Source organism: Saimiri boliviensis, chromosome 9 (assembly GCF_048565385.1).
Source record: "Saimiri boliviensis isolate mSaiBol1 chromosome 9, mSaiBol1.pri, whole genome shotgun sequence".
NCBI lineage: Eukaryota > Metazoa > Chordata > Mammalia > Primates > Cebidae > Saimiri > Saimiri boliviensis.
This window is the reverse complement of record NC_133457.1, coordinates 54,488,164-54,502,872: the sequence shown is the minus strand read 5'-3', so window position 1 is coordinate 54,502,872 and position 14,709 is coordinate 54,488,164. Positions and strand designations below refer to the sequence as shown.

Below are 14,709 nucleotides of genomic sequence, written 5' to 3'. Positions count from 1 at the left end.
CACTTTAATTTAGTTTTAAAGAATCACTTATGAATTTCAGCCCTTTACCATCATTCGTAACAAGAGCTTGTTAATACATCTCATAGTGTTCCTCATGTGTGCTGCAACACGGCTCTGAAAAACCATAGGTCCAGTCTTTTGTCACCTAAGACCCCTCTCTATCTAAGGTCATAAGATGAGATGCTTTTAGTGAGTGGCTCAGGGAAAAGCCCTGGATGTTAACCAGGTAGATACAGAGGAGGCAATAACCATTTACAGAGCACTTACGTCCCAGGAACTGAGCTACACATTAGATTTGTTTTCTCAAATCTCCTGACACACCTGGAAGTGAAGAATTATCCATTTTTTCAAGTGAGAGAGGCCGTTGGTACCAAGAATTATATTTCACAAAGGATATTTGAAGAATAGAAAATGTTAAATAGGGGTTTCCTACCTTAGATTCTCACTTGGTACAAGAGGGGGATCTTGATGTTCTTTTTAGAGACAGAGACACTCATGTTCCGGTTGTAGGAAAGAATTTCTGGTTACCACACTTCCATTAATTATTACATGGTCTCTTTGTGTTCTAGCCTGCCCTGCAGGGACGTTCAAGGCCAGCCAGGAAGCTGAAGGCTGCTCCCACTGCCCCTCCAACAGCCGCTCCCCTGCAGAGGCGTCTCCCATCTGCACCTGCCGGACTGGTTATTACCGAGCGGACTTTGACCCTCCAGAAGTGGCATGCACTAGTAAGTGTCTAGTAAGGGCATTGGGCTGGGGAGTTTGGGTCCCTGACAATGCGAGTGGTGGATCTGGGGCAGGGAAGAGAAGACACCATCGTTCGATTGCAGAGTAAAGCAGAATTGCTGGCCATGGTGCTGAATCATACAACTCCCGTGCTGGGAGTTCAGGGCCCTTCTCCCTACTTAGCACTGGGTGAAGATTACTTTCTTTTCTCCCCTCTTCCTCTCACCCCAGCAAAATAAATTCTGTTCATCAGATGCCAGACTATAGAGTTCTTTGGATGCAAAATCATGATCTATTATCATTTCCTCCAGGAAGTCCCTCCTGGTGCCTGTAGCTGAGAATCTCCTATCTCTTTGCTCGGTTTCCTGTATATTTGTAACCAGACTCCCCTGAGAGCTCTCATTATTTTATTAATTTTCCAGTTATTCTGTACTTTTCTGAGTTACCAAATTAAGACTTTTGTATACCAGGACCATATATTCATCTTCTTGTGTCCCTTCCAATGCCCAGCCTGATGTAGCACTTGTGCTCCTGTCAAATGACAAGACCAGTGGCCTGACCACAGAGTGCATCTCCAAGGCATAAATTCTAGGGACTGGAGCTAATGCATCAGCTACATCCACTCTCTCATTATCTACTGTAGAGGTAACAGCAGTCTCCCTGCCAAAAATGGGGAAAAGCAGCTACACTCCCTGGATAGGGATGGGAGAGGGGGTGCTTTTCTCCCAACATTCTCCCCGATAATTGTAGGAGGTGGCAATCACTACTGTCTCTGCACAGTACTTTAGACAGTTTTCTCCTACTCCTCTGAGCACTGCAGCCTGGAAATTGGATGACCTCTCTTTTCAGTATTCCCATTGTATTTGGGAGTCAGTTCTCCAGGTTAGCCTCGAATATTTTAGAACTTTCTTCTGCATTGGATAATGCTGCCTGGCTCCCTGTGAGCAGGACCTTTCCTTAAACCTCCTTGGATCAGATTCCTTCCATCCATCCCCAGCACAGAAGGCCACAGAGGGATATTTCATACTTTCAGTTTGGTGAGCAGAAAAAGTGACTGGACTCTGAGTGGAAGAATTTCTTAATTCTTGCCTTGTAGTGTATGTAACCTTTGCTGAGTAAAGAGGAGGAATGAAAGTATCTTCTAGATCAAGTTCCTGAGTCCAATCAATGTGTATAGATTTGAACTGAGGAAAAGCTCATCCTCTTGTAAACTGATTTTCTACAGACCTCCCTCTGGTGGGTTAATATTAACAAAAATGATTGTTTCTGCTGACCAGAGGTCCTGTTTTTCTGTTGTTCTGTCTCCTCCACTGATTTCTGAAGTTGCTTTGGGGGTCTTCCATGAGCCAGAAAAGCATTGTTTAATGTACTTCTTTAGAAGCCACTTAAGGATGCTGAATCACTGCTGCCTGGAGGTTCAGACCAAAGACCAGCCTCCATGATTGTCAAAGTATATGCCCAGGGTCTCACAGTGTTCCTCCTGAAAACACTCCTTTACACTCCTGCTCATGAACCCCTCTCACTGGCAAGTCTCCCTCTATAGATCGACCATGCAAATAGGAGACTCAGTCTCCCAGCTTCCACTTCAGCAGACACATCATGTAAATTCATCCAGTCCCTGGGTATGGTCACCTAGAGGAAAGGTAGGCAGATGACTAAATGCTCAGAATGTTGATGTGGTGCCGTCCTCCTTGCTATAGCACCTCTTTCTTCTCTCTCTTAAGGACTGTCTTCTAGCCATCTGATCTGATGTACTTGAACCTGAAGGACTAATACCTGGGGTGGGGGGGGAACCAGAAATTTCCCAAAGCTTCCAGTATGTACATTCTGGGTACCTACAGTGCCAAGTCAGGTTGTATTTGTCTCCTGATGGAGACAAACTTAATTTGGAGATAAATTTAATAATAATAATAATAAATAATAAATTATACCTTATAGGCTTCTTCCTCTTGAATCTGGTCCAGTTAGCTCTGGGGTTACATATACCACCTATAGTCCCACCACAGTGTCCCCAGTCTTACTCAGAGTGGAGCTGGTTACTAGACATGCCTATGTACATGACCACAGATACCACACCCTTCATATGGCCCTACTCTCCAGATAGAGCAGGCTTTAGCATGCTTGGATCAGACCAGAAATCACTGAATCAAAGCCACATGTGGCTGTGGTGGCCAGATCTGAGAGAAGCTCATAGATGCATTATCCAGCTCTCTGCCTTGGTCTGCAGGGGCAAGCACTTGGCGAGGGGACCCACAGGATGGGACTGAGGTGCAACACCATGCTAGGAAAAACAAGTATCAATAAATCTATTATTTTATTGGACGTCATTATATATTTGATTTATTGTGTGCCAGGAAAGTACTGTATGAAAAAGTCAATTTGTTGGCTTTTATAATCTCATTAGAGTTTCCTTTTAAGGCATTCTAATTGGAGGTGCCATCTGTTCTCTTAAAAAGGCATTGCACATCACCACAGTAAATAATTTTTCAGATACAAGGAGCATATCTGGAGTTGCTGAGACAAGGCATAGCCCCGTACTACAGCCTTGGGGCTCCTGCTGGTTCAGCAGGTTGAGCAGGGCGGGCATGCAAGGGCCCAGCTCAGCCTGAGACACACTGGTTGGGGTGGAGAAGGCACAGGTGCTGGTTTACTGTGCACATTCAGTCTTCCACCCATTTCCATCAGTAGACAAGCACAACCTGATGCTTGTGGGCACTGTGGGCACCCACGTAAAGGAGAGCTTTGTCTTTCTGAAATGTACAGGGCAGTGGCCATCTACAGTGTTCAGGTCCTGTGGGCATAAGGGAGGGAGGCAGTACCAGGAGAGATCAAAAGCCAAGTCTGAGAAGTCTGGAGGGACCTCAGGTTTAGCGTGTGACTGTTGTCTTTAAACGGATTCTATCAGTAGTCACACTCACTCACTGGCAGTATTGGAAAGTTTATAAAGAGCTTCAGAACTTTAAAATGTGCCATTTGACAAGGCCATAAAACCTATGGTGCACTAAGAATTAATATTTTTAATGAATCCTGTTAATCTCTTGAGGCTGGCACATATATATTCATTGTATTTTTGTAGTACTACAGGTATTAATTTATTTCATCTAAATATTTGGAATGCATGATACCTTTTGAAGCCCTGTTTAGGCATTTATTTCTTTTCTTTTTAATCTACTGGGAGACTCAGGGACCACCGCCCCCCAACCCTTGACCTCTGAGATGTCTCTGTGTGTCCAGCCCTGTCCTTGAATTTTGTCAGTGGACTCTGCAGGGAGCAGGTGCACCTCAAGGCAGTGTCAAAGGGGCTGGTGTGGGCTCCAGGTAACATCAGAGAAGGGCAGCTTAGAGAGCTGTGTTCTGAGTCTGCAGTCACATCACTGCTGCTGGTCTCTTGATGCCTAGTTCCCTTCTTCCTTCTTCTCTCTTCTCCCTTCACCTTTACCCAGGCCTGCAGCTTTAGATCTTTCCAGTACTTGCTCATATCCAAGAGGATGCCTCTTCCCCCAAACCTAGGCCATGTATGGAATGAGGTGGGAGCTTGGGGGATAGCTAGAGGCAGGTGACAAGTGACTTCTCACTGCTCCCCACTCATGAAACTCCCTGAATAAAGACAGCCTACCCAGACAGTGGGGACCACCTTCAGTGAGGAGTTACGGCAGGGAAGGGCTACTAACAGCAAGGGGAGGGGCTCAGATGAGAAGACAATGGGAGGGGACAAGGGAAAGGTGCAGCCCCGCCAGCAGGGAGGGGTCGCGAAGGTTATGGACAGGAACCACCTCTAAGCTTTGGGCTTGCTGTGCTTCTGCTGAAAAAGCCGCTGTCTTCCTCCCCTTACTGCTTCTGAGGCACTGCCCAGAGGCCTTGAGTTTCCCTGGTGAATCCTGGTATGCCCAAACCACCTCAGTCTTGAGTGGGTTCTGGGAAAGCTCATAGAATCTTTGATTTCATGTAGTGGGTGGAAGAGGGGCTGTGGCACTTCAGAGACAAAGTTTGAATCTTGATTCTGTCTCTTACCTTCTCTGTGACCTTATTATAATTCTTAGCTTTCTTACATTCTGTCATTTTATTCTCACAGCTTCAAAATAATGTATGCTTTTCTGAGTTATTATGAAGATTCAGCCAAATAGTATTGTAGAGTCCTTGGCACAGTGCCTGGTTCATAGTAAACTCTCAATTGATGTTAGAACTTGCTTTGGTTACATCCCTGGAAAGTGTGAAGACTGCAGCAGATATTGAAGCTTCCAGCATGAGAGGATGTTGGATATCTGAAAATAAAAGTGATGTTGTCGGGGGAGCCCAGGCCTGACGCCATCACTGAGCATCACAGCAGAATCCATGGGATGGTCCCAAACTGCACAGTCACTTTGGCCTAAAGATTCTGCTGCAAACAAATGAGAAGGTGACTGCCCTGCCCTGTGGCCTGACGTGCAGTGGGAGGCAGAAGGCGGCACAGGCGGAGCTTCTGAAAAGCTGCTGAGTCCGCTCCCCCTGGATGAGAGGTGCCGAGAAGCTGGCCAGGAGCAGTGGCCCACAATACTGGCTTTCCATTCCCAGGCAGCAGGGGTCTAGCAGCGCCTCACACTGAGACAGGCTTCCTTCCACAGGAGGGCCAGATGGCAAGGGAGACACGGTGGGGGCAGCCGGGCAGAGGGGCAGCCAGGAATGCGCCCGGAGGTGCACAGCACTGTGAAACCCAGCACTGTGATGGAGGGCTTGGCTTCTGTTTTAAATAATTTCTAGTTTACTGGGGGACGAAATGGAAAGGAGGAATTTATGAAGCAGGTGAAAATAGCTAATTATGCCTTATAAAATTGCTGTCTGTGAAAAACTATACAGAAAGACTGGTGTGAAAATAATTACCTTGTTACATTGCTGACCACAAAAACCCCTTTTCTGTCACTCACATGGAAGACATTTTGATGGATCTCAAAGGCAAGCTAGTGCTTGCCTTGTTTCTTTTATTTCTTCCTCGAATGCAATGGACTTCCCTCTGCAGTTTTGATCATAGCAATAGAATGAAAAAGGGACTCCAAAGATTATTGTGTCCCCTGAGCCCACCTGCCGACCCCTCAGATGAGGGGCATAGTGCCTACCAGGCTGTCAGGGTTCCCCTGGAGGCCATCCCTGTCCTCCTTCCCAGCTGACACCGAGAGGCAGGGAAGCTGAGTGGTAGGGGCAGGGGCTTTGAGTTTAGCTCCTGACAGCGAGACCTGGGGCAAGTTACTTAGCCTTTTGGAACACAAGCTTCCTCCTGGATAAAATTGGGTATGCTGGAACTCAAATTAGGAGGTTGTGAGAATTAAATGATGGAAAGTAAGTGGAACTCTGGGATGAAAACTCAGGTTTGTCTGACTCCAATGCCATGACCTCAGTGACAGCTAAAATCTGGGAGCTCTGAGAATGATGTTGCAAACCCTCGTGGCAATGATGGTGATTAGCTATTATTCTCACTTGTGAATTCACTTTGAATAGAGAAGGGTAACAATCTGCTTTTCCCTCTTCCATTTCTGCATAGTCTGGTTTCTCTCCTTTAAACTCATGTTTCATTTTTTAAGAGCTGGCAGTTGTTTCCCTCATTTATCCCAACCATCACAGGGCAGTGGTGGGGTGGAGGTGGCAGTGTCCCTGTGGGACAAGGATTATATCCCTTGGATGGACTGCCCAGGTGTGGGACATTCCCAGGGATGAAACCCTGGTCTTACTAAGGAAGCTGGGTAGATCGAGAAGAGTGCACAGGGCTTAGAGGGTGGAAATGGCCTTGGGGTGACAGGAACAGAAGGATGTCCTCTGCAGGTGGCTTCTGCAGCCAGGTCTGGTGGCCATCAAAGCATTGTGGATCTGTAAGGACATCAGCTCATAAGCTCTCTGGTCTCAGACCCAGGATCTGCTGGGTCATGCTCAATAAGATCCCCACTGATGGTTTCCTTTAGGTCAGTGGTTTTAAAATGCAGTCCCTGGACAAGCAGCCTCCATGTCACCTAGGAACTTACTAAAAATAAAAATAAAAATTCTCAGCCTCACCCCAGAGCCACTGAATGAGAAACTCTGGAGGTGGAGCCGAGGGATCATAGTTTAAAAAGCCCTCCAAGTAACTCTGACAGCTGTGAGAGTCTGAGAATGTTGTTTTAAAGTTAGGTCATGTTCCTCTGTCCTCTGTGACTTCTGGGGAGAAAGGCTATTGGATGAATTCTCAGACTGGAACCACAGGGCCTTCCCTTCCCCATCAATGTCCTATGTGCCAGGCTAGAAGGCTGCAGGGAGGGGGGTTGTGACTGTGTGTGTGTGTGTGTGTGTGTGTGTGTGAGAGAGAGAGAGAGAGAGAGAGAGAGAGAGAGAGAGAAGGGTGGGGTGGGGTGTGAAGTGAGTGTGAATGTGTGAGCAGTGCATCTGTGTTTATTTGAGTGGTTCAAGGGAGGGTCTCTCAACTTCCCCACCTGCTCTGGCTCAGTTTCTGTTTCATTTTCACTCTTGAGTTGTCAGAGCAGTGTGAAGACCTGCAACGGACATCACTAGCTGGGGCTGGGAGCAGTGACGGGGGAGAGAAGTGAATGGAAACCAGGAAGCATGATGTGGCTGGAGTAAGCTCAGGGAGGGCTGCAGGAGAAGCTGAAACAGAGGGAAAGTGACTAGTGGACACCATTTGCCTGAGTTTAGATGGAGGATCCAGAGGGTAGCCAGTGTAAATCGGTAATGGGCTTTATCTCCTAGCCAGTGTCCCCAGCTCAGCTGGGAGGAAATCAGGCCGAGAGGAAGCCTCTGAGGCTGCTGCTGCAGGGAGGAGCTTTTCAGACCAATAGGGCAGCAAGCTCTCCACATGGGACAGGAACCTATGTCATAAATCGGGGACTGCTTGCTTGTCTGCATGTCTACACAATGAGAGTGATTTTAAATACATTTCAAAAATTGACCCTTTTACAAGTGTTTACTTGGGTTTATCTAGGGCTTGCAAAATAGTAAAAGGAAGGCTGCTTCGCTACAGCTGAGCTTCAGCCATCGCTGACCAGGGCTTTGCTGTAAGTTGGCCTGTGTGTTCTGTTCAATAGGTAAAGAGACTGTTTGATATTATCTGATATGCAATCCATGTTGCCCGTAAAAAATGCATTTCTGTTTTTGAAGGGGAGGTAGTCTGTGTTTTTTTTTTGTGTGTGTATTTTTCTGTATTGTGTTTTTTTTTGGTGTATTTTGTGTTCATGTATGTGTTTTTCTTATTGATCTTTTACAAAGGTCAATACGAATCAAAAGGAAAGCCTAGATTTCGGCCCCCACCCCATGCTGGCTGGTAGGTGCTTTATACATCTGGATGTAAAAGGAGGGAGTCTGACTGCAAGCTGGAAGCTATTTATAACTGTCACTGCCACATCAGGAAGGGTCAGCATTGCCTGTGTAAATGTGCTTTCATACTTCCGTATCTACAATTTCTTTTCACAGTTGCTTGACCCAAGTGAGTAAAACCTTTTTGAGGAGTCATATAGCTCTAAGTTTTAAGCTAAAAACCAGGCACACAAGCTAACATGTCCATTTCAGCATTTCATAAGCGCCTTTGGAGTCACAGATCGTTGACACTCTGAGCACTGCCACCCCAAATCCTCCGTTAGCCTTCTCCCTCCAATAACCCCAAGAGGCAGAGGTGGTCGTGCCACTTTTATTTTTCTGAGCATTTATGATGACAACTCATGCCTCGTCCAGGGCAGCATGGTTCCATTGCCAGCAGCAGTAACCCATTGCTGGGGAGAGGCCTCTGGACTTCAGATTGGGCACTCCTTCATCACTCCTTGCCATTGGTTGGTCATTGAGGACCAGTGCTCAGCAGGCCAGTGATTTTAATGCTTGAGGACAGTGTTCTCATCTGTCCTTAATCATCTCCTTGAGGCTAAACACTTGTTGCTTTAGCTATTCCTCAAATGTATTGACCCACACCTCTGCCCCTCTGCCAGTTGTCCTGGCTCCTGGCTGGCCCTTTCTGAATCTCTTACACTTATCGATAAAACTCTCAAAATATGGCAGCCAGAATGAAACTTAAGATCCTCACCCCAGAGCAAGGTTCAGTAGAAAATTAATGGATTTTCCTTGTGATTGGGATACTGTTGATGGCTCACTTTGGTTGCAGTCACTGAAACTCTGAGCTCCCCCAAGATGCAGCAGCCACCACACAGCCAGTGCTTTTTTTTGTCCCCTCAAGAAATGCTGTCTGTTTGGGTACCCCCTGTTGTGCGCTTCTCAGTATAATTTCAGACATCTTGCCTTGTGGATATAGGCACAGGGCGCTTACATGTACAGGTCATTTTAAATACTGACTTTCATCATGTTTCCAATCAGCAGTGTTCGTATAATTTCTAAGGATGTGGGCTCTGGAGCCTGTGCCCTGCTCTACTACCTAACAGCAACGTGGGACAAGTCACAAAGCTTTTCTGTCTCCATTTCCTAATCCGTAAAATGGGGACAATATTGAAGTCTGCCTCACTGTGCTGTTATAGGAATTAAATGCAATATACCATTTAGAACAATATTTGGCATACAGGAAGCATTCAATAAAAGAAAGTTATTTGATTTTATTACTATTATCAGAGTGGCCTACCCTACTTTGATGTTATTTTCAAAGCAGCTAAAATGCAAGCACTGGCACTATAATTTAGTTAACATTTCTTCCTTCAATGTACAAGTATTTGTATCCTTTTAGAAGTTGCCATGGTGGAAATCTAGGTTTACTCTGTGTTCTATACTCTTCTTCTTTTCAGGCTAATAACAATTGTAGAGAAAGAAGGAACGTTGACTGGCCTGACTTACACTTAGGGAACACACACAAGTTCTTGTCTTTCCTTGAAGCTCACAAAGCACCAATCCATTTGTGAATGGAGTTCCAAAAGGAGGGGATGAAGGTGGAATGCATCCAAGTAATCTACTCTCTTCTCTGTTTTAAAAATCAAAACAAATTGTCCTCTCCATGACTTCAGGGTCCTCTGTTGCCATGAATAATCCTTTGTGGTCTCAGGCAGTGGTCCTGATGTTAAACTTACAGATTCTGGTCTGAGGAAGAACTGGCCTGGAATGGATGCTGGAACTTAATGGTTGCCACGGCTCAGGTTCTTAAATATTTTCTGCTCCAACTGTTCACCTCAAAGGCGAAGACAGTCAGGAGTGAGTGGCTCTGACTCCTCCGTCCTCTACCACCCTCTCACCTCCTCTCCAGGCAGGAGGAGGCCTTGCTTTGCACGCCCTGAATATTCTCTGCTGTTCAGAACTGTTCTGGTACCACAATCTTACCTTTCACCGGAATGGAAGCTCTTTGACATCTGATTTGATTTTTTTTTTTTTTTTTAATCTGCTTCATGACCTTACAGAGCAGGTGTGTCCAATGCAGTCAAGCGGGTAAGAGCCCTGCTATGGAATCAGGTAAACCAGGGTTGACTCTCAGCTTCACTCCTTCCTCACAGTGTGGCTTTGGGTAGGCTACTAACTTCTCTGAATCTCTATCTTATGTCCCCTAAAATGAGGATATTGTTTATTATTGTGTTCATTGTGAATTTCATGTAAAATACCTAACTCAGTGTTAGACAACGTGCACAGTGCTCAGTGTCTTTGTTTGGGTTTTTTGAATAATGTTTAAGAAGTGGGTTTTTGTCTCTAAGTTATGCAATTAAAAATAAGAAAACATTGAAAGTATAGTGAAAGGCTTTTAGATCAAATTCTCCTGGAGGGCCATCCTAGGTAGGCTAAATTCTCTGACTCCATCACTTCACTCCTCTGTCTTGACCCCATCTCAATGTGATTACAAATCTGTGTACAACCTGTGCTACCATCTTGGTCCCTAGCTTCTCACAGGTGGTCCCCAGATGGCTTTTTGGCCCCTCTGTCTTCCCTCTCCCATTCATGCTAATGGCACCAGGTCCTGATTTAATTTGACCGGAGACCAAGCCCAAATTTCACAGTGGGATCTGAGCTGTAGCTCACTCCTTGATCTCTTGCCAGTGTCCTCTTGGTGGTCACTTTTCAGGTTCACCACTGCCAGTCCGGGAACCTGTATTGATCCACTGCACCCCCCGTTGCTGACCAATGACCCTGTCTCAAAGCCAGTTTCAGAATCTACCCTGAATCCCATTGCACTGGGTGGGGCCCTGGCTGTACACCCACCTTTCATCAGTATGCTTCTCAAAGTCTGTCCCCACAGCTGAGCTTGCAGCCTTCTACCCTCTCCATGGACCAGTATATTTCCTGACATTTCTTGGAGACCATCTGTATTCTCCTTCATTCTCCAAGTCTCCAGCTGCCATATTGGAAATCTGGTGCCAACCAATTTTTCTCAAACCAGTACTGTGACTTTTCCCTGGTTTGGTAATACATGTGGATGTTGCATGGATGCTAGAGCCAGAAACCTCCACACATCACTGATAGCGCCACTTGGGTTTGATAAAGACCAGGGAATCCCAGTGTCTTTGACTCTGATCAGAGATTTAGAGGGAAGCCACTTTACACTTGGCATAAACGCAGATTCTGAATGATATCCAGAAAGAACAGAGGCTGCCTGGCTAATTAGTGATCTCTCTATAACTGAAAGTGTACAAAAAGGTGCTGGTGATACCTGCCAAGACGGTTTCTGAATAATGTAGGAAGTACGCAAAGTGGACAGCATTGGGTCTTAGAGTCAGTTTGAGCAAGTCCGTGCTTTCTGGATTGTGTTTGCCGTAGGACGTGAAAACCAGCATTTTGTAGTGATTTATTTTGAAACTGTGTGTCTGTTTTTTCTGAGATGCTTTCCCTACAATTGGCTGGAAAATGCCAAGTCTGAGCCAGACACCTGAGAACTGCTATGATATGGGATTGGCTGTGGGCTTAAAATCTGGACTTTCCAATGTAAAAATAATCACTGATGATTTTGAAGACACAGAGCAGACTGTAGTCTGAAGTCAAACTACAGAAGGCTTATGATTCCCTCCACCCTGTGCCAGAGACTACCTCCACCCATTTCAATAGTGCTCTGGTGCTGAAGCCACATCAAGAAGGGTGGCTTGTCTCCAAGAGAATGAAGGGTAGAGAACTCGAGGCCAGTTGAACACAAAGGTCAATCTGTCCCCGCTCCCTATTCTGGAGACTAGTAGGTTGTGGTAATGGTACTAATAGGAATGGTGTTACGGCCCCTCCTTGGCTATGGCTTAGACTTGCAGGAGATGCCCAAGGCGCCCTTTTAAGCAGCTTCTCTCAGTCATCTTAGAGCTCTTCTTACTTGGAAATGGAAACAAAGGATGCTCCGTGGTGCAGGCGGGAATGAACCTGCATGGCAGCTGTGTAGTGAGATACAGCCGGGTGTAGGCTGGCTCGTCTGGGCCAGATGTGCCCAGAAGATGGGGGCTGAGGTGGGGTGGGGGCAATAGTCAGTGGGAAGCCATGGTCACTGCCACGCCCCACCAGTACTCAGTGAGCAATAGTGAAGAGCCACTCAATTCTCACAAAGAGATTGTCATCTACCAGCCAGCAAAGAAGAACTGAGCACCAGGTGAGAACTGGCTCTCACTGTAAGTGAAAGGCAGGCTTTGTGCCCACACCCAGGGACAGGGTCTACATGAGGCTCTGTGTGCTTACCCCTAACACTGATAACTGGCATTTATTAAAGTGTTGCTACAGATTAGATCCTGTGCTAAGCCTCTGATGTGGTTTTTCTCAATTAAACTTGCAGAGTATAAGACAGGGACTACACCTAGTTCTAATTTATAGATGAGGGAATTGAGGCCCAGAAGGGCTAAATAACACCCAAGTTGACACGTTAGTGAGCAGCAAAGCCCATATTTCCTTCTAGGCCTGACTGGGTTCAGGTCTCCAGCTCTTCCTCAGTGCTAGTCTACTTCCCTCAGGAAGGAGGAAGATTATTGCTTCTCATGTGACCTGACACCAGATTGATGGCAGAACCCCAGGTAAGATGGGGAAGGATCACATTTCGTTGATTAGAACTAGTTGTGTGCTCTCCATGCAAGGTGGCTGGAAAAGGTGTCCTCTGTGAGACTTGAGAAGGGAACAGAATTGGACAGGGAGGCCCTAGCAACCTCTATGGAATATACAGTTCCCCGTGGGTGGGCGTTCAGGCCCGTTCAGTTTCATTAATATAAACAACAGTACTGCCACAATGCATATCCCTCTATTTGTGGAGGAAATTAACCTAGAAATAGAATTGCTGGGCTACTGGGTGCATGTACTTAGAATCAATCGATATTACAAAGTGCTTTCCCAGAGGCCTTGGCCAGTGTACACTCCTCACAGCAGTGCACATCAGGCTTCTCCACACACTGGCCCGATGATGTTATCAAGACTTATTTTTTGCCAATTTGGCTAACCTCCTAGTCATTTTGATTAGTATTTCTCTGATTATAAATGAGTGTATATTTTTCATATGTTTATTGATCAATTTATTTTGTCTTCTGGGAATTGTCTGTTTATAATTCTTACCCTTTTCTATATTTAAAAATTGATTTCTAGATGCCAATTAATTATATGTGACATCCTGCCCTCCAGTCCTCCACTGATTTTTAACTCTATGGCTACTTGTTTTATCATATTGAGGTTTTAAAATTTTCGAACTCAGATCTGACCATCTTTTTCTTTCTGGTTTGGAGATTGGTGTCTTCAGCTTTTGACTACATTTTATAGATGTCTTTCCCACTCCAAGGCATGAAAACACTCTCTTATACTTCCTTTTTTTTTTTTTTTTTTTTTTTTTTTTTTGAGGTGGAGTCTCGCTCTGTCACCCAGGCTGGAGTGCAGTTGTGTAATCTAGGCTCACTGCAACCTCTGCCTCTGGGTTTCAAGCAATTCTCCCACATCAGCCTCCTGAGTAGCTGGGACTACAGGTACGCACCACCATGCCTGGCTAATTTTCGTATTTTTAGTAGAGGTAGGGTTTTGCCATGTTGGCCAGCTTGGTCCCAAACTCCTGGATTCAAGTGATCTGCCTGTCTGGGCCTCCCAAAGTGCTGGAGTTACAGGTGTGAGACACCATGTCTGGTCTTTTATACCTTCTTTTAATTTCCTATATAGTGTTTATGTTTAATTCCTTCTTCCATCTGGAACTTTATTTTGTATAGGATGTGACATCTGTATTCTTTTTTATCTTATTAAAAATAACATCCCATGAGTTCCACCTGAATTGTCCACATTTTAGTGAGATGTTTCTTTTATCATATACTAAATGTTTATATATGTTTGTCTTTATTCTTTCCCATTGGTGGTTCTGTCCCGGTGCCCACTCTAAACTGTTCTGGAGATGGTGGCTTTCTGGTATGTCTCAATGACTGGTGAACTAAGTCTCTGTATATTACTCATTTTCAAAAATGGCTAGCCCATTCTTAAACATTTTTTTCTTCGTGAATCTTGAAACCAGTTTGATGAATTTTATTAAACAATCCTGTTTAATCAGGGTTGTAATTGCATAGAATATATTGATTACTTTGGGGATGATTCTCTTGTTTATGATATCATTTATTGCATCCAGGCACGTGGTATTCTTTTAAGTTCTTCAGTAAAGTTTTGTAGTCATCTTCATAGAGGTCTTCTGAGATTTAATCCTAGGTATTTTATGGTTTTGTAGCTATTGTGAATACTTTTTCATTATATTTTCAAGCAGGTTATGATTATTAATATATGACACTCTAATGATGGGAGTAGCGAGCTTTCTTCTGCTGCGAGCAGCTAATGGGAGCTGGCTAACAGGGAGGGAGGGTGTTTGTCACCAGAGACACACTCACCACTAGGGTTTCTTTGCATGCCATAAATTAGTGTGTCTATGAAATGTCAGAATCAGGACTTGCTCTTGGGTGACCTCTAAGACCCTGGAGAGTATACTTACCTTTTTCAATTTATTTTTTGTTCTCTTGACCTTGAATTGTTGTCTTAGGAACCAGGGCATTTTCTGGATACCTGGAAAGAGGTAGCACATGTCTCTTTTACAGCTGCATAAGCTAGTGCCTGGAAGAGTCTTCTGTGTATTCCCAGGGAAAATGGAATGAA

At 45.1% G+C, this 14,709-nt stretch overlaps 1 protein-coding gene across 5 annotated transcripts in view; it reads left to right on the top strand.

Annotated features, from left to right (window-relative positions):
- Positions 1 to 14,709, top strand: part of EPHB1 (EPH receptor B1) — a 623,986-nt gene that overhangs the window by 483,127 nt on the left and 126,150 nt on the right. For all 5 annotated transcript variants that reach the window (XM_074405896.1, XM_074405895.1, XM_074405894.1 and 2 more), the window contains one exon: positions 570 to 725. In XM_074405896.1, coding sequence (XP_074261997.1) covers positions 570 to 725 — 156 coding nt within the window. The remainder of the gene's footprint in view (positions 1 to 569; positions 726 to 14,709) is intronic.